Below are 20,645 nucleotides of genomic sequence, written 5' to 3' on the forward strand. Positions count from 1 at the left end.
AAAATCTGTGCTCAGGCACAGGGCAAGGGAAAATCACCATTCTGCCACAGGAAACTTTGAAAGAAGTTACAGGATTTATGCACTTTATCCATGTCCTGGGTTACAAAAAAGTCTGGTATCAGCCTCTCCTTTTGTCTCTTCTCCAAATATGCCTTTCTCAGTTTTTGGTGTTCTGCCTTCTTTGAAGAGACAGAACTGAGAATGATTAATGACTCTCTCTGTATTGAAGAAACCAGGGATATTGAATCTAAGGAAGGGGACTTCTGTCTGAGGTCTCCACCCCCTCCAAATTGTCTCGAACTGAGACAATCCAGCACCAAAAACATCAAAAAATTTACAAGAAGATTCCTTTAAAAACAAGTCAACTTCAATCCTGTTGGCAGTTACCTGTCAGCCCATCGGCCGATGGCAGGCACTCTGTGTGTACTGGGACTGCAGCCACACCACCACCTGCAGGCAGAGAGCACCCCTCAGACAGTGCTCAGGGCCATGCTGACAACAGCCAAATGCTCTTGGTTTAGGCAAGAGCAACAGAATTATGTTTTCTTATTTCTTTGAATAGGTTGCCTTTTTCATACTGAATCTAAGCGTCACATTATTCCCTCTTCTGTTTGTATTTACAACAGGCTTTCTCTGCTCGTGTCTATTTTTAGCTGCAGCACAGTGAAATCCACATGGAATGCAGTGAATTTTATGCCATTCCTGTGTCCTCCCACAGGAGGTATTGTTGCCAAGAAGGTCCTGTCACCCGCTCCTGTGAACTGCACCATTAGAGGCTGGTGGATTTACAGTTCCAGAGAAGCACAGTTGCCAAAAGGAGCTCATTTACTAAGGGAGGGAGGGACATACCAGAGTCAGTAAAGAGAGTATTTCAAACATCCCAGTGTCAAAGTTGAGAGAACAAAAATACAAACAAACAAGAAAAAACCCGCAATGGTTTATAATACAGAATTAGAAAGGTTTGAATTGGAAGGGGCCTTAAAGATCACGTAGTTCCAATTCCCCTGACATGAGCACGGACACTTCCCCTTAGACTTGGTTGCTCCAAGTCCCAACCAATCTGGCCTTGGACACTTCCAGGGATGGGGCAGCCACAGTTTCTCTGGGCAAGCTGTGTCAGGGCCTCACCATTTCCATAGTGAAGAATCTCTTCCTTTCATCTAATCTAAATTGCCCTCTTTCAGGCTAAAACTTTTGTCCCTTGTAAAAAGTCCCTTTCCAGCACTCTTGTAGGTCCCCTTTAGGTACTGAAAGGCTGCAGTAAAGGTCTCCCAGCCTTCTCTTCTCCAAGCTGAACAACCCCAGCACCCTCAGTCTGTCTTGACAGGAGGTGCTCCATCCCTCTGATCATCTTTGTGACCTTCTCCGGACTGGCTCCAACAGGTCCATGTCCTCATGTTGGGGCCCCAGAGACGCATACAGTATTCCAGGTGGGGTCTTGCCAATAATAGAACACTTATTAACTGTGGTAACTCAGATTCCCACAATAGCTTTCTGTAGATGTTACAGGACATTTCTCTCCTGCCACACAACCTCTTACCCCGCTCAGATACCACTGTATTCTGTTGCATTACAATTATTTCACTGCTGCACCCCAGGAAGTTCCACTTCCACATCTCATACAGTTCTTCATAACATGTAATCAGAGCCACCAGACCCACCCCCACCATGCCTTACATCCACCTCTGCATTCCCCCTTTCCCACTCAGGGACACCTGATCCAGTGATGGCGACGTCAGAAGCTTTTCTACAAAGGATCTGTTCTTGGTTTGATGAAAAGCATGTACAACACAGGTTATTTTAAGCCATTTGAATATCTAAGTTCTGCCTCCCAGAACAAAAGTCCCTTAGAATGCAGATCACACACATGGACCTCTTAATGTAGGATGAGAAAGTTTACTTTTAAGATGAGAGGAGGGACAAATAAAAATATGATATAATACAAAAGATCACTATAACCTTCCTTTAGTAAATGTCCTTAGACTCACCATTTCTTGTCAGTGAACAGAAATTTCCTCCATGCTTTAAGTCTTGTCTCCTCTGTTTAATGTCAACAGACATTAAACATGGACATACAAAATATCAAAGTATCTTTTATAATTTCCTTTTAAAGAGTTACTGAAGGCTCAAAATGTAACTCCAGCAAGTAACTTGCTTTCAATTCACTGCCATGTGTGATGAAAGGCTTATCTGAGAACACAGCAGAGCACAGTAACAAGGAACGCTGACATTGCAATAGATAGAAACAACACAGACAACTCCTATTTCTGCCTATATATAGTCAGCAAGCAACGGCAGTAAATACAAAACATTTTAGCTATGCCCATGCAACTGTTTGAAAAATACAAACCATCACACCTTGACATAAATGCAAAAAATCATTACCCTAAATATACTGCTAGACTTTCATTCAGATTTCTAAGACAACATTTCCCCACATCACAAAACATCGCTGTTTTGTCTTAAAATTGATTAAAGCTCAGAAGCAGGACGTGAATTAGAAGCTGAGGTTTAGTGTCAGAAGCATTTATGGTTGAACAATGTTTCTTAACCCCTTTGTATTGGGGTTGTTTATTTAATAGTTCAATGAATCAGAAGGCAATCTTCTGAAATTCTGCATACATTGAAATCTGTCAGTGAGAATTTTTAAATATACTTATTTGGGGGTTTATTGCACTATTTTAGAACAAAAATGTGGACAGGAGTACCTTTAACAAAGCTTCACCAAACCAGATCAACAGGAGAACATGGCAGTTCTTCAGGCTAGTGGATTTCTGGGTGATGCACATACTCCACCACCACTGCCCTCTCCTGCTGACCCACTCAGGAGTGTTCCAGAAGAAGGTGAATCAAGATGGGGATAGAGATTGGTCTAAAAAGTAGTTTCTTGACAGGAAACAAAGAAAAATGCAGAGGACCTCTGTATAGACCCTGAGATCAGCTCAGTTGGTTAAAATTTGGTAGTAATAATGTCAAGGTCATGGGTTCAATGGGTTCAATCCCCTGTGTGGGCCATTGACTTGAGAGTTGGACTCAATGATCCTTGTGGGTCCCTTCCAACTCAGAATAGTCTGTGACTAAAATTATCAGCTCAGAAACTATAAATCTTGGGTAAAACTTTGCAGATGGCAAAGAAGCAGACATTAGATTTATTCAGGGAACATGTTTGCCATTCATTATAACAACACCTTCTGTCAGAGGGCACTAACAGAATTCAACTGAATTTGAGATACCAAAATCTCATCTGCTGAGGGTCAAGACCAAACTGCAGTCAGTGAAGCCATACCCATTTCTGGATTTCTGGAGACCATGCATCACTCAGTCATCAGATGTGTTAAACAGGACAAATCCTATCCCTGCTGTTCATTTTTGTCCTACTAATTTGCTACTTTACTCTCCAAAACATTATCATGTACAGGATTATCAGAAGCAGCCTGAAAACAGTCTAGCACTCCATTAAAAGGAATCCCACTAAAGAGCTCCAAAAGCAACAAAGCAGCATTTCACACTGGTGATTGACATTCAAAAGAAATCAGGGTTTAATTCTCATGTTGCATCCTCACCTCACAAAGCTCAGTGAGTGACACAAGCTGAAATGCAACAAGAGTTGAGACAGTATTTATTCTTTCCAGGTGTCTCTGTGCAACTCTGGGACTGATAGTTTGGTTCACAAGGGAGTGAAATTATCTACAGCAGCGTTTCAAAATTCCATTACGCAGCAAATACAAGCTGTAATCACACACAAAACCTCCTAGTTTATGTAAAATTGTATTAATAAAAGCACCTGCCAGTCACCACAATAAAATATGCCCACAGAAAATTAAATACTATATGCTGTGGCATGCATGGCAGGTGACTGCTTGCTGCCATAGCTGATGACCCACATCCTTTCAAAGAGCTTGAAGTAAATAACAAGACATTTACCAGCAGCAGAATGTGGCTTGAATAACAGGCAATAAAGTTACATATGATGTGGCATACCAGAAATTAAAAATAACACACAGCTTCAAAGGCTACAAATATCTGCAAAATTAACAAACTGCTATTTTCTTTACAATTGTTCAACAATTTCTTAAAATTAACTTATGTAGTTTGGCAAATCCTCAGAAGGAGATGGGTTGTGAACACTCAATTTGTCATTGCATAATGATGGTGATAACACGGACTTAACATTCTTTTAAAATGTATGAGGTGTATATAATCTACTTTATGTATTATTTATTTTCATATTTATCTCTGATCTTGGCTGAGAATCAATAAGTAATACGAAAATGTTTCACGTTTTCAATTTATCTATGTATAAAAATCAATACAAAGCTATATATTTTATTCCTGCCTTGTGTTATCAGCCTTTAATGGATGGGCTAACATTTTAAGAGCACTCCAAAGTGACTGATTTTTCAAGAGCCTCAGCTGATCAGTGTGACAGATAACAGTGATACTTGCTGATCATAATGCTTTTCATCACAAAGGACCTTAAGGTATGCCAGACAACATATGTATATATCAGACTCCAAACCACAGCCATCTCTGGATCCAGAGGAAGCCAATGGCTCATAATCACCACCCTGAACAACAGCACAGACACAGAAACCACTCCAGCTGCATGTGGAGAAAGAATAAATTAAATAAAATAAATTTTAAAAACACCCCTGACTAAATCTCATCTTTAGTAAGAGCAGGGTGATGTAATTAAAACATGAACCTGAACTTGTGATTTCTGCAGCAACACATTTAGAATGTTGATTATCTGACTTATATGAGCCTGACCTTGATAATCACCCAAATATTCTGAGCACCCATGAGGAAAGTAAAAATGAACAAAGCCTGAAAGAAAATTCTCAGCAGATCACAAAAAGTAGTCCTGTTCTGTGAATTTCATTGGAAATGGGGAGATAGGCCAAGACAAAGAGGAATGTGGCAAAACTCACCAAGGAGGAGCTGCTCCATCATGAGGGGATGACTCTTACAGTAGGTTAAAGAATCCATCTTCCTCCTACTGAGGTCTCAAAATACACCCCCCAACAGGACTATTACACTTGCCCAAATGAAATCCTTTCTACTGCACAAAAGAGCAAAGATTTTCAGTTTTAAATTTTTTACTAAAAGTCCATAATCGCAGATTTGGGTAAAAGGTCTTTACCAGAAGAGCATTAAAACAGACATTTAACTTAAACTTGTGCTTAACAGCCACTGAAATTGCCAAGGGACATCCTGTCTTCATTGGAACAAAAACTGCAACAACAAAACTTCCACTGATAAAAGCATTTTTCCACAATGGGGCCCAGCTGGCACACTTTACCTCCTTAAAAGCAGTATCTGAGCATATACAAAGAGACAACACAAAGTTCAGACATTTGCACATTGAAGTACATTTCTCATGGATATCCTGCCTTCATTTTGACACCAGTGTCACATGGTTAAACTAATTCCTTCTGGTGCTTACACTGTTTGTCACATACTTACTCTCTTTCCTGACATCAGCCAGAGCTGCATGAAGCTCCTCTTTAAACACAGCTGCTTCCTTGGCAATCTTTTCTCCCTTGTCCAACAGATTCCAAGTGGCTTCTTCCACAGAAGCCAGCAAGACACGAGCTCTTTTGGAACGGCCCTTTTTCTTACTAGAAGGATTCTGTGGACAGTTCACCAGTGTTGTAACCTATATTTAAAAGAAACAAGAAACACAATAATCGTTTAAGTTCTACAATAAGTGAATTTGTATTGTTCTCAAATTTCAAAAAATACATAGTTCAGACTGGGCAAAGACCTCCGAGATCATCAAGTCCAACCCTTGGTCCAACTCCAGTCCCTTTACCAGATCATGGCACTCAGGGCCACGGCCAAGCTCAGGTTAAAAACCTCCAGGGATGGGGAATCCACCCCCTCTCTGGGCAGCCCATTCCAATGCCTGAGCACTCTCTCTGCAAAGAAGTTTTTTCTGCTCTCCAACTTAAATTTCCCCTGGCAGAGCTTGAGCCCATCGTGCCCCCTTGTCCTGTTGCTGAGTGCCTGGGAGAAGAGACCAACCCCCACCTGGCCAGAACTTCCCTTCAGGCAGTCCCAGACAGTGCTGAGGTCACCTCTGAGCCTCCTCTTCTCCAGGCTAAACACCCCAAGCTCCCTCAGCCTCTCCCCACAGCACTTGTGCTCCAGTCCCTTCTCCAGCCTCGTTGCTCTTCTCTGGCCCCGCTCCAGCCCCTCAATCTCTTTCCTGACCTGAGGGGCCCAGAACTGAACACAACACTCAAGGGTGACCTCACCAATGCAGAGTACATAATGAGCAGTGTGCTGTCTGTGCCTCAGCTCACCTTTAGATCCTGTCCATGAATTCATGCACTTGAGCGCGTTTGATGAATCAGTACTTTCAAAAGTAACTGACAAATACCCTTCGAGAAACATTTGTATAAACACATTTTTGAAAAATAAAAGCCCTGACCCCTGTATCATTCACATGAAATTTGGGGAGAAAAATGGCCTTCCACTTGGCATAGACTGCTTTGGCATGTCCCAAGGGAGACAGCAATGCAATAAACTGGCCGATTGTTAAAAGAGGGCTCTTGTATTTTTCTGGCTCAAAGGAAGAAAGTCAAATTATTGCACATAAATCTACCAGCTAGTAAGAGAATGAACTGGGAATAAGAATCTTTCAGTCTTTTATTTTTACAAACCCTTTAACATCAGTTCTAGAGCATTTAATGCAGTTTAAGTGATTGTATTTTTAAGAATGAGTTGAAGAGATTATAAGCTGACCCTTCCAACAAGAAAGGCATAAAACATCAAAAATTAGAAGCTGCCCAAAAACCTTATCAAGTTAAAAATATTTTTATGTGTCTTAAGTATTTAGCCATATTTCCCAGAAAATAATAGAGTATTTCTCAGATTTTGACTGTAGTCTTTTTTATGTAAAATGTCATTCTATATACTGTTTATTCATATGTTGAGGAAGAAAGGAAAAAAACAAACAAATGGAAAAGCATGAAAAAATAATCACTCTTGCAGGTGGAAACTCCTGACTATAAGATCCTTCATCTTCAGCATCATTGTCAGAAAGGATCAGAGGCAGCTTCTGATCTCAAAGACAAGCCAGATTTGACAGACAGTTCTTTGTTCATGGAGATTATGGAAAACAGAAAAACTACTCTGCATTCTCTAACACAGAATCCCAGCTGAGGAATGCAAACATTTGATGCAGATCCTCTGCAGAAAGAATTGAACCACACAGTGGCTAAAATAGTGTGCCATTGTCAACACAGCTCGTGCTGTAGTGGCAGAGTACACAGTCTAAATGATATCATTATAAGAAAAAAGAAAAACATATCCCCACTAATCCCTCAGTCCAAGTTTTTGTTAGTTGGAAAGAAAAGTATGAAAACAGAGTTATACAATATGCAACCATTGCACTGTTGTTAGGGCAGCTATTCTTTAAATGCATCAGAATGCAATTCTCAAAATTCAGATAAAGAAGCTCACCTACAGATTTCAAGGCTCTTTCCACTCTGTGCACTGCACTTACAATATGAAACCTTTCCTGCACTGGAAATCCACTTGCAGTGTATTCTAGATTTAAACATTTCCTAGATGGCTCTGTACAAGAGACTAGTTAGAACACTGATACATGGTGTGGCATTTGCAAAAATGGAAGTGACTAAACAGATGAGCAAATCTGGAAGGACAGGGATCCCCAGGTCAGCTTCTGAGCCAGAGCAAACTACAAGTTCTGAAGAGCTGTGGGGGTGCCTTTCATAATAATGTCCTTAGTCAAAGTACTTCAGCCTCCTTCCCTCCCCTCTGTGGTTATCCAGTCTCTCTTCTGCAATACCAAAATACCTGAATTATCAATGGTTCCAGTAACTTCTCCACTGTGAACGTCTGGATCTGTAGATCCCGTGGATCAATCTTCAGTCTCATGTTTGGCACTTTTGTTGACATTTCACCTAGGAACAAACCAAAACCAGTGCAATTAGTAATTATTAGCCATGACTGCAAGTCTCCTTGGCCTCTGTCTGAGCACAGGGGCTGCCTATGGGAACATGGACCTGTTTCATAACAGGCTTAGGATTCCAAGAAATAAAATTAAGTTTTATTATTCCTCATTGTGGGGAAAAAATGCTAATACTTACTTGCACTGTAAAATCATAAAGTACATAAAGTTACTTGTCTTCTCTTGAGATTTCTACACTAACCACATGTTAAAAAATACACAAGGATAATTGCACTAGAATACCATTGAATACAAGTTCTCTAATAATCCATAAAGGATCTTTAAAGCAAAAATATTATATTACATGACTGAATTTATCACAATCAATGCCATGTGCACAATATCTGTTATCTTACTCCATGTGCCAATTTACAGTGGTCATAATAAACACTTTAAGAGCAAAAATATACATCAGAGCTTTAAACTCCTGGAAATTAATATCAGGAGAAGGTGAAATACTTTGTTATTTTACAACACACAATAACAAATCTTTTCTAAGTGTCAAGACAGATTAACTCAAGAAAGCCTATTACTGATGTCTGTAAGATGGAAGCTAAGTAAGGTCTTTAAATCATTGATTAAGTAGTTGATCCAAAGCCTACTGATATTAATTTAAGGGTTTTCACCCAGTTACTGTGCCATGGTTCAGGCCATTATCCTATATGTGCCAACAAAGAATTATAACTGTGCTTTAGTTGGACTGCATCTGATTATTGTCCCAAAATAAAGACATTTTAAAGTTTGGTTCAACTTAACATCCCATAAAACATAGCTCAGCAAAGCCTTCTTAGCCAATACAGACTTCAAACACACAAATAATGGATATCTGTAATTTTGAAGCAAGACTTATTACAACCATTGCTGCTGTACAATGAAGTAATAAAGTACTGCAGTTGTGTAGGGTAAAGAGAGATATTGTCACCTTCCCATGAACCTAACATTGATTTAATACAACACAAGAGGTTTAGGGTTTCCATAGCAAGTTCTGTAGAAATGGATCTGAAGAGTTATGCACATTTCACTTACGAGCAAAGATAATATGAACAATAATTAAGGAATTACAGTTAAAAGCAATTTAGGGTTTTGCCATTCTTAGAGAAGGTCACACAAGGGCCAAGTTTATTCTTTTGTTATGAGCTACACTACAGGCAGACCTAAGTCCCCACAGATTCAGCTGCACACAGCCAGGTGATATCACATGTAGAGAACAGATTTTTCACTTTTAATTGCACACCTAAAGATAAACAGTAGAGAAATTTGAGATCAGACTGGCCTGAATGACACTTTTTCCTTCCATGGAAATGAATAATAGAAAGAACTCTAGAAATGTCAAAGACAATCATCTGGTCATATTTTACACTTTTAACATTTACATGCTTGTAATGTGATAAACTAATTTGTGTCAAGAACATAACGAGACATTCTGTGTAGCTTGATGGGGTAAATGTTTAGCAACAGAATGTCTATGAGCTTAACAAATAATGTATAAAAAGTAAAAAAAGAAAAGAACTAAAGTTAATAACTAAGCAGCCTTTTGAAGTAAAATAAATACAGTGCAGACCAAAGATAATCCAAGAATACCTAAATACAATAGAGAAGTAAACCCAAACAAGATAAGGAAGAAACACCTCAAGACAACAGACAAGGCTTAACTAACAAGATTATCTCTAGTTAAATTTTAGGTTAAGAATCACACCAAAGAAGACCCCAGCCTCCATGACCACTAAGAAGCAACACAGAATCAGAGGAAAGGATCTCAAAGCAGAGAAAGAAGATAATTTCTTGGAATTGGTTAAAAATAAACCTGCCTTGACTGTATTAAAAAGGAGCCTGCGAGCTCAAATGGGTGTCACTGATGGAGCAGAGCCTCCCAGTGCACCCAGCACTGTGCTGTTTACTCTGTAGCTTTCATTACTTATAAAATTAAACTACCCTTTATACCAAATAATTGGCTATTTGGGTGGTCGTTTTTAACAAGACCAAGGAGGACTAATAGAGACCAAAGACATCAAAAACCAACGAGCATCCAGAAGCCCATCCAACATGTCCTGCTGAACCAGATCACCAGCCCAGCATGTTTGCTATGCTCGGGCTGTCACTTCCTTATGATACACTGCATATGCCACAAAGCAAGAAATAAGGCAGGCTCTCTCCATCTACTGTTTAGTGGAACAATTGCTGTAAGGCAAATTTAGAATCACCCAGAGAGTTTCATACAACTACAGCTTGGGTCATCATGAAAGTGCAAAAAAACTTTATCTACAGTGATTCTTACTGTTAAGACCCATTGGTTCTTTATGTTTGGAAACTAAAAACAAGTAAAACCAACTTCTCAATCATATAATTCTGTGGAAATACTCTAAATACATCATGATGTAGTTCCATTACATATTTACATAATGATGTAAGTGAAGTCTGTAAATGCCAATAGTAAGAGGTCCAGTACAAAATGCAATCTCAAAGGACTAACATCTATTAATAGCATCATTTCACTGAACAATGAATATTCAGAAAGGTTCTGTGCCTACAAAGTAGATTAAAATTCTATACAAATAGTTATTTCTAGCAACATTTGCAGTACTAGCAAGGGAGCCTTCAGTAACCTGGAAACCAGGTTCCCACCAACACTGAGACCTCCCCACAATCATTTGAATGAAAGATAGCAAATATTAGTGACAGATTCTTTTTATCCCATTCAACGTGAGCTCTCCTCTACAGTAGGAGTAACTTGCTCTGAGAACAACAAATGTCTGTCATTCACATCCTTGCTCTCCTCAGCTTCAATTCCAAACTGCATTGGTATTTAACTGCCTCTCCCCTAACAAAACCATGGTGAGTGCACCTTGGATTGTCCTGCAGCACTGGCAAACACTGGGTCATGGCTGTGCCCACTGCCAGCTGATGCAGTCTCTGAACACACAGCAGAGAAGCACCTGTGCTGGTTTTGCTGTGTGCACCCCTGTGAGATGAGGGATAAAATTTAGAGGAGAGTAAGAATTCTTAGGGTGAAATGCAGCTGCAACGCCCTGGAAAGAATGCAGTCAATATGCTCCCCATTCAGTGATAATTGTCAGCTCAGAGGGGTGGAACAGACAGTGGAACAAAGTGAAGTCTCCATGGCCTCCCTCCACTGAAATCCTGGCAAAAAGGGACAATACTGTGGTACTTTGAAGATCATGAGACCCTACAGTACCTGTAGCTATGGCAGAATCAAGGTGTTCTGCTGCTGAGCCAAACAACCCTGTCAAACCCACTCCTCAGGGGGCAACCCACACCCCCACCTCCATTATGTATGATGAGAGAACTTTACACCAATCAGAAATAAAAGGTATTTGTGACTAAATCCACTCAAGCTCCACCTAAACATAAAGAAATAATAAGTTGGGGATAGGGGGAAAATGGGAGAAGACTCCACCAAAACTGCTGTGACAAGTCAGCAGGCTGAGCCCATCTTCTGCCTCCACAGGGACACCTGGGGTAAGAATTATACTCTATGCATGACAAATGCTGTTCTTAGTGCTACAGCTTGTGCCTCCTAAATATGTATATCAGTAAATTGCTTTCAAACATATCTTTGCAGCCAGACACTATCACCAACAACCACAAACCTTACTAAACCTGTCACAATCTGTATTAATAAACAGTGTTACTCTGAACTGTTCAAAGGAGTTCTTTCAGTTTCCAGCAGTGCAACACTTTGGCAGGGCCCGCTGAGGGGTCTCCACACTGTTGGCTGAGCCCCCCCTGACAAGGGCAGTCGAATCACCCTCTGATCTTGTGAATCTGCTGGTGAAGGGTCTCATTACAAAATGGTGACTGGTGAGACACAACGATCTCGACTTTCCTGGGGGCACTGACAGGCAAAATCTAAACTCCCCCCTTTCACATGGCAACCCCTGATTCAAAAAGCTTTTCAATTCAACAAAATACTCTCCTCTAGCTTCACTGGGATTGCATGAATGGCAGACTCTTTTGTACCATCTGCACTTCACTGGTTTTCTAAATCTTTGGCCAATAGTTCAATCTGCCTTTTATTCACATTAGAATAAATCTTTATGATATTGCTGGTTACCAACACCTTTACAAGCCTCCCAGTATATGGACACTTTTTGAAATCCATCACAACAGCTGGAAATAGATTGGTATCAACTGTGCAGTGATTTTTTTCTGGTCAAACATACATTGGTTCCAAGTGGACAGGTATGAACTGGTTGGAGACAGCACTTCATGCTTCTAATGAGATTTGAAGAAATCACTAGCTGATTTTCAGGTTATTTTTTCTGCAGATGCACTCATGCTTTAATTTTGCAGTGGTTTGATCTGGTAAACAGACTGGAGTGGACCAAGGGTTGGACTTGATGATCTCAGAGGTCTTTTCCAACCCAGTCAATTCTATGATTCTGCGATTCCCCTCAATTCATTGAAGAAAGGTGTTTCTTTACTCAAAATTCAGCAATAAAACCTTTGCTGCTTGCAGCAGAGCTGCTCTCCATTCTCACAGCACAACTTCCTATGCTACAGGTCACCTACAATGATCAGATCTTTAATAAATTTTGGCAGATAAAAATGTAGTTGCAATTACAGTCAGTTCCTCTTACTAGAGATCACTGTGCTACACAATCCCACCACTGAGCAGTCTCAAACTTGGAAAGTGTTACAAATCCACTTTTGCAGGTCAGAAAAATGTGAACCCGTGTGCCAGGACCTTCCCTTTTCTGGGTGGTTCGGGGGTTTTGTTTGTTTGTTTGTCTTTGAACCTGAGCATATTGTCCAACATCAGCATTTTTATTCTTTGCATCAACCCCAAGTTCAAAAGGCAGCTGAGCCAATAATACCTTTTAGGGTTGAGTCAGGCCCATAACTCATCATTAACTGAAAGTCAATTGCAAAAACTATTGCCTCTGAAAATTTCAGTTATATTCTAAGATATAAATAACTCACTTAAGTGCTCACTTGCTGATCCCAATCATCTATTTTTAAGTAAAATTCTAATGCTTCCTGAAACTTCCTTTAAGTAGCCAAAAGATGGAAATGGTCTTGCAAGCCAATGCAGTGAAAACTACAAAATCTTACATTATTTTGATATCCTGACTACACATATTTTAACCTACCAGGCTCTCCTTACTGTTATATACCATATTATCTAATCAATATTTAAATTTGATTTTTTTAATTTATCTTTTTTTAATCAAGGCAAGTATAGCAGGTGATAAAAAGAAAAATACACAGCCAGCAAAGATCATTCTGGGATATTTTCTGGTACTTCCACTTAGTAAGGGAACTTCTGTCCTTGAAGATCATACTCATTAAGATGACAAAATCTGGTGTTTGCCTCAGGAAAAACCCAATAATCAAAATGCATTTTTATATTAATGCATATGTCTGCTCCAGTATGATACTCCCCCTAATTAGAGCAGGACATTTTGGCCAAAGGCTGCTCTAACCTCACACTCTGTCAGATTAACCTTTGCAGTGGGCAATCTCACGAGCAGCTCTCACAACACTCAGGATGTTAAGCACATGTCACAAGACACAGTTGTGCCCCAGAACAGCCAGAAAACCAACCACCTGCACACTCCTACCCAGTGCTACAAACTTTAAGTAATACGAGTTTTGTCTTTTCATCAGACATGGCCAAACTGCTGAGTCTTTTTGTGTAAGAAGAAAAAGGCACTGGAAACACAGCCAAAGTCTGAAGACACCACCTGCAGCATTGAAACCAACTGTAAGTGCACTGCATACAGATATAAACCAGTAAGTGTCAGCAAGCAGAGCCAAAATATTCTGCATAAATGAGAAAATCTTAACTTCAGAATCCATCTCCTGCTAGATCATTAAAAAGCCAACAGCATATCACTCACCTATCCTAGAAAATACATGGTCCATATTCAGCACTAGGGCAACTATGCAATTGCCTTGTGTTAGTAACTTCAGTGCAAGTGCTCTGGCTCACTATGGGGCTCCTGAGGCATCTGCAAGGGACTGCCTGACAAGCTCTCCAGTGTATTTCAGGATGACTGACAGGACACAGTGGCTGCTGGAGGGATGGCAGGGGGATGGGCATCCTTAAAGCCATATACCAGGGCACGAGTGTGTCAAAAATAGAATTAAAAAGCTTTTGAAAAATTAGATGAGATGAAACATGTCATACTTCTTGTGACTGTTCTTGGAATTTTCAGCACAGCCACTGTTTTCCCATATATTCTGGTTGTATGCCAACTTCTGTCGTGGGGCAATGACTCACTCTCAGAGTCCTGAGCTGGACAGCAAAGGGATTCATAAGGCTCTCACCCAGTAACTTGGCACCAAATCTGTTTTCTTTGTTGTTTTGTTCTATTGTATGGTACTCTACAATGACATAAAATATATTATCCTATCAATCTCATACAATTACCTTCCAAAATCAAGGAAGAATAGAAAAAAAGCTAAAACAAAGGAGTCAGGAATTGTTTTTTAACAAGGTACACATGGACAGGGCACCAGAGGATCTCCAAGATGTGAAACACTGCTGAGAATATGTATTAGAATGTTTTTTATTATTTGTTCTTAATATTTCTTATAAAGCTTAATCAATGAGTACCAACATCACTCTGGGAATAAAAGTTGTCAGTCTTTTTGCTACAGCCAGTACAGCAAATGCAAATCAGCCTCCATAGAAGCCATAACAACAATTGCTGCATTTCTCTTTAGTCCCCCAGCTGACACATGAACTAAGATATTCAGAATGCTAAAATGTTCTAGTTCTGTTCCCAATACCACAGCATGGACTTGTTTTCCTTGAAGACCTGCTGTACTTTGTGGGCCAGACCAAGCCCCAGAACGGAGCAGTATCTCCAACAGCTGGGAGTGATCTGGCCCATCTAACACCAGGGAAAAACTAAAGTGCACCTGCCACATTATTGAAATTTACAGACAAAGCTGTCAGGTTGCTCTCTAACCACCTCAGATTTTCTCCCTTCTTACCACTGGCAACAAGAAATATCTGTTAATGCACAGACATTGTAATAGAAAGAAGAGCTGGAGAACTGAAGAAGGTGGCAAGATTCAGATCAATTAATAACAATTAGTCACTGAAAGCTCCTTTACCTAAACAGGCTTTGCATTTAGGGGTAGGTTTGCAGGGAAGTAACTGCAATATAATTTTAAAAACCACAGCATTTCTTATTATACTCCCTTTCCCTTCTGCCTGTGTCTACTTTCTCCCTAGAGCTTTTCTTCAACCCACATCTGAAAAGCAGCTGAAATTCCCAAGGACGTAAAAGTTCTGACAAGTTCTTCAACATAATTCTCAACACAAATAGTGTCATACAACATCCCTTACAGTCAAACTCCAAGGAAAACAAAGCAGCATGAGCTTAGTTCTTTAGGGATACTGCAGGATCCACAGTGCAAGCAACAGGTCATGACTGACCTAATGGCATGAAAAAGTTTAATTATAGTTAATGAAAAAATAATATTTGAGATGAGGAGAGCATTACAGTCCAAAGAACTTGTCTCATGCATACTTTCTGATACCTAATGAGATAAAATACTAAGATTTTTCCAAGGGTTGTAACATTCAGAACAGGCTTTCTTCCTTAACACTCATGTATATTTTTCCTACAGCACATGCCATCAAAGCATTTTTCCAAGCAGAGGCTGTGTTTCAATGTCACATAAAGAAATAGGATCACAAAGGAAAAATTATTGATTCATTGTCAATTAGTATTTTAAGTAAATATTTTTAAACTGATATAAAACATTAGTTGTTTTGTCCAGTGATCCAAGCAGTAGTTTAGTATTCTAGAATATCATTCTTCCCCATTTCCTATGGGCAAAACAACCCCAAAATTAAGGATGGCAAACGAGACTGACACTTTTTAAGTATATATATTGATTCTGAGATATGCTTGAAAACCCCTTTGGATGCTGGCACTGGCATTCTCTGTGACCCTGAGTAAATAATTTTTCCTGCCCAGGGGCAGAGTGCTGGGATGAAATCATAGTAAGTCCCCAAAGCACCTTACTCCCATTTTCTTTAATTGAGGCCAATAAGCAGGCTAGGGAGAGTAAGACATTTCCAAACATAATTTACATTTTAAATCTAAAGTATGTAACATCATCTCCCATACTCAAATGGTAAGGTCCCCCAGACACTTCTTATTCCTAGATCAGCCTATACATCCATCTCCCTTCCATATACCATCAGGATTCCTGCCTTTGGTGAACACACACCCTTCCAGCCAGCTGTAACACACCAACAGATTCCAGGAGACGTTCCAGCAGAGGTGTGAGTCCTGCAGCCTCAGCCACACAGCTTTGGCTCTGCACTGGCATCCCAGACCCTTTTGCAACCAACAGCTATCCCAAAAATGTGTTACAGTCCTGAGCCTGCAGCCACAGGGAGAAAAATCTCCTCTACTGAAATGGAACCATGGGAACTCATGAACTGACAACAGTCTCACTACCTTACCAGGAAACTGAATCATTTCCCTGATCAGTGGAGTTCTACTGGATATACAAAACTACGAGTGACAGCAGAATTTAAATACTACTGCTTAGTTTAGAATTATGTTTGTAACATTCCTTCCAGGTAATTTTTTGCAGGGACTGAATTTTTGGTCTCTGAACTACAGTTGTGATATTTAAGGTACCAAAAAATTAAAAAAAAAAAAACCAAACAAAAAAAAATTTTTTTTTTATCTATTTCAAATTCTTAAAGAAAAAAATTCTTTTCCCATGAGTCTCAGTGCTATTTTCACTGCATGTACTTTAAGCCCAGAACAAGGACCCCTCTCTGTTTAAGTGGCACACAGTTCTTACATGGATGGTTATCCTGTGCTCCTAAGAAGAGGTTAAGGAGGTCTGGCTCCAAGCCCTCCCTTTAGTTATCACATTGAAAGTATTCCTATCTCTATCCAGAACCAGAGACTCTGTTTAAATAAAGTTCAAGTTGACCTTCCACTAAAAATAGGATATTGTTCAACTCACCTCAAAAAAGAGCCAACAAAAAAATTCCATGATGTGCTACTAAAAGTTTTTAAAAATTTATTTATGTTATATGCAATTCCTCATTTCCCCTTTTTTCTATTTGCTGACAATTGTCTATTTCAACATTACACTCAACTGCTTTGCTTAACAAATGTCTGTCTCTTATTAAATTGCAAAGAGGAAAAAAAAATATGGTATTTTACTCCTTTGTAGAGCTGCTACTAATTTTGCAACTTGGTTGTTTCATACTGATGCATTACCCCAGGATGCTTCATTGTCACTTAGTATTTTTAGTAAATATTTTCAAACTGACATAAAACATTATTTATTTTGTCCAGTGATCCAAATAGTAGTTTAGTATTCTAGAATAGCATTTTCCCCCATTTCCTATGGGCAAAACAACCCCAAAATTAAGGGTAGCAAACATGACTGATCCTTTTAAGTATATATATTGATTTTGAGGTATGCTTGAAAAGCACTTTGGATGCAGGCAAGCAGCTCCCTTGCACTTACAAAAGCACAATCCAATAAACAGAGACAGAAAAACAGTATTTAAGCAAAACCACAATGGCACCATGCCATGCCTGAATAAATGGACACACCCCAACATGCACATTGCTCCTCCAATGGGGTTCCTGGTGCTGCACTTTATCAACTCAGACAACCAGTTTCACATCAAAACTTGGCTCAGAAGAAAAGATCTATATAGCTGATACATCATTCCTGGTGAAACAGCTCCAGAAATACAGACTAATTCCTGCCCATTTTGACCATCACTCTCATTTCAGTTCAAAAGGATTTGGCTGAAGAGCAACCACAAAGAAGAAGATAAAACAAACCAAACTTTGTTCCGAGGTGGATTAGTTTTCTAACATCGACCAACTGATTTAGAATAGCAGAAAAGAGGAACAACTCACTATGCACTGGTTCTAAATGTCTGTCACGAGGCCTAATTCCTTGCTGTTGGATCTTTTGGGCTTCACTAACTCTGAACGCAGCTCTTGTCTGTAATACAAGGAATCCAAACGGATTTTATTGAACAGAAGATTGTGTACATAAAGGTTTTGAAATACACAGAATATTGTACTGAATTTAACAGACCTCCATTCCCCCTCACTTATACACAAGTGTCTTTTATATTTTAAAAACAAAAATAAAGCTATAAAATCGTGCAGTAAGTCAGTATTTTCACACTGAGGAGGAATAAATATACATTTACCCAAATTTTCCTTACATAAGGTGCAAAATCCAGCAAAGTACCAAGAGGCAAGTTAAACTTTTCAGAATTACAGCATCTGTGCAACATTTTATTCTTCCTTTCCCATTATTCCAATATGGTTTCTCATATTTGGAAAATAAGCAAACACATTGCACAACTTTGGATACTGGCTTAACATGACAAGACCATGATGAATTAAAATATTTACAACATTTTTAAAACAATCACCTATACAGTTCTTTTTCTAGAAAGCTGGTTAAGAAACCAGCATTTAAACTCTTGTAAACTTTTGAAGTGAATATTAAACAACTTTTATTTATAACTTCATGTACTTCCACTAAGTGAAAAATTGCCTACATTCCTCTTCAATCTTACCTTTGGGTTCAAGAATCTAACTAAAGAGTTCCTAGGAACAGCTCTGTGAAGAAGCCCCTTGGTGCAGCTTGGCTCCTGAGGCACTGACAGAGGCAGCAAATGGTTGCCTGTCATTCCCAGTCCAGGAGAAACAAACCAGGAGGGAAGAGTCCAAACAGGGAGGGCAGTGCTCAACTGGCCCTCTCCACTGACAAGCTGCTACTGAAAACACCACTCAGAGCCACCCAAGCTCATTCCTAGTCTTGTAAATGTAGTTTGACATCGAGCTTTTACACCCTAAATCAGACACCAGTGAAATCAATAGCAAAGTCCCCTCAAAAATCAGTGAGGTTCAGTTGAATGTGAGAAGGGAAAGGGGAAGAAAGACCATTACAGCCCAAATACGGAGGCAATGTACAAATCATACATACTGTGAGATCAGCTCAGTTGGGTAAAACTTGGCTGTAATAATGCCAAGGTCATGGGTTCAATCCCCTGTGTGGGCCATTGACTGAAGAGTTGGACTCGCTGATCCTTGTGGGTCCCTCCCAACTCAGAATAGTCTGTGGTTCTGTATGAACAATCTTCACTTACCTGCAAAAACAACCAAAACACACTTCCAGATTGATAATCCCACACTTGTAAGACTTTTCACCAAGAGAGCCATTTAGGAAACAGACATGAGTGAGGTTTTGCTAGTTTACTATTATAGCAAGTTTGAGTACCCCAAAATGCAGTTTGAAATAGCACCTCTGGAAACTCCAAAAAGGCAGAGATTGCTCAGTATTTGTATCTATTCTGCTGCCTAAGATCTTAGTGGTCTTAAAACACTCAGTCTGAAAATTTGTACAAGGTTCATGTGTCAGGCTGGATTTTCATTTTGGCAAATTGCAGCCACAGCAGTTTGGCAATGTTTAGTTGATTTAGAGGTAAAAAGGGCACAGACAGCCCAAAGGTTGAGAAAATCTGACACCATCTCACAGCACTGGAGAGGCTCAACTAGAAGGAAAATAAATAAACTGAGGAAGGAGTATATATTGTGACTACTTAGAGAAAGAAAAAAAAAAACAAAACACAAAGACTTGGACATACATAAGAAACAGTATTGAAACAGCTGCAAGGAATAGGGATTAAAAATAAATCAATCACATTTGGGCCTTGTCATGCAATGATCAACTCATTTCAATACTGTCTTCTGCACTTAAAGCTGCATAGAAGGAATGCAGCAAAATGGATTATGGATGCAAAACCATCAAATTGTATTCATATAAACTAAGCAGACTTTCCTAGATGATACCATAATTTATTTCAGGGAAATGTACCTGGTATTGCCACATTAAACTTACAACTTTATTCATAATTCATTACTCTCAGGTTTACATTTCAAGCTTGAACCATGGAAAAAAAATCCTTCTTTGCTCACCTATAATTCATGAATTTAGGAGGCATGAACAATAGATAGGGAAGAAAGGTGCTGAAGAAAGATTTAATTTTCTGAGTACTATATTAAAACTATGTGAGGCAATACAAGTATAAATCTTACTAACTGCAGTTAGTATTTCTCAGCATTTCTCAGCTCTCTCATTTAGTTCATGAATGGTACTTTAAACTCAAGAACAAACAAAAACACAATTCACTTCACTGCAAAATTCAATATAAACAAATTCAGTTGTGTAGATGATCCCTATTGCATAATTTTAATCATTAGATCTTTGTAACTACATCAGTGTTTCATTTACAAAGCAAATTACTATGGTGCTGAACAGTGATACCCTTTGTTTTGATAAGCACACTAAAGGAAGATCAGTCTTTGAACAATTAAAATCTGTAATTGGTAAATAGGTGACAGCCCATCAACTTCTGTATGTACCTGAATGTCCTGTGCCACTGCTAGGAAGAGAAGTACTGAGTACATTGAATGAACGAATTGCATTTGAAAAGGAAAAAATCCAAATTCGTGTTCCTGAAGAAAAGGTCCTGGAGGCTGAAGTGTTTGTGACAGAATCCTGAACCTGAAGTGGAAATACCAACGGAAGACATGGGCCACTGGAAAAGTGGGATGAGGATGGAATCCAGCACTGCCTCCTGCCCCATTCCTTGAGACACGCATGGAAACACGCT

At 39.4% G+C, this 20,645-nt stretch overlaps 1 protein-coding gene across 1 annotated transcript in view; it reads right to left on the bottom strand.

Annotated features, from left to right (window-relative positions):
- LOC139675770 (catenin alpha-3-like) overlaps nucleotides 1-20,444 on the bottom strand; it is a 90,807-nt gene extending 70,363 nt beyond the window's left edge. Inside the window, exons 1-4 of the mRNA XM_071563848.1 lie at nucleotides 20,395-20,444; nucleotides 18,956-19,118; nucleotides 7,828-7,934; nucleotides 5,467-5,659 (exon numbers count right to left, since the gene is read on the bottom strand). Coding sequence (XP_071419949.1) covers nucleotides 5,467-5,659; nucleotides 7,828-7,929 — 295 coding nt within the window. The 5' untranslated portion in view covers nucleotides 7,930-7,934; nucleotides 18,956-19,118; nucleotides 20,395-20,444. The remainder of the gene's footprint in view (nucleotides 1-5,466; nucleotides 5,660-7,827; nucleotides 7,935-18,955; nucleotides 19,119-20,394) is intronic.
- Nucleotides 20,445-20,645: the final 201 nt, after the last annotated feature.

This window comes from Pithys albifrons, chromosome 9 (assembly GCF_047495875.1).
Source record: "Pithys albifrons albifrons isolate INPA30051 chromosome 9, PitAlb_v1, whole genome shotgun sequence".
NCBI lineage: Eukaryota > Metazoa > Chordata > Aves > Passeriformes > Thamnophilidae > Pithys > Pithys albifrons.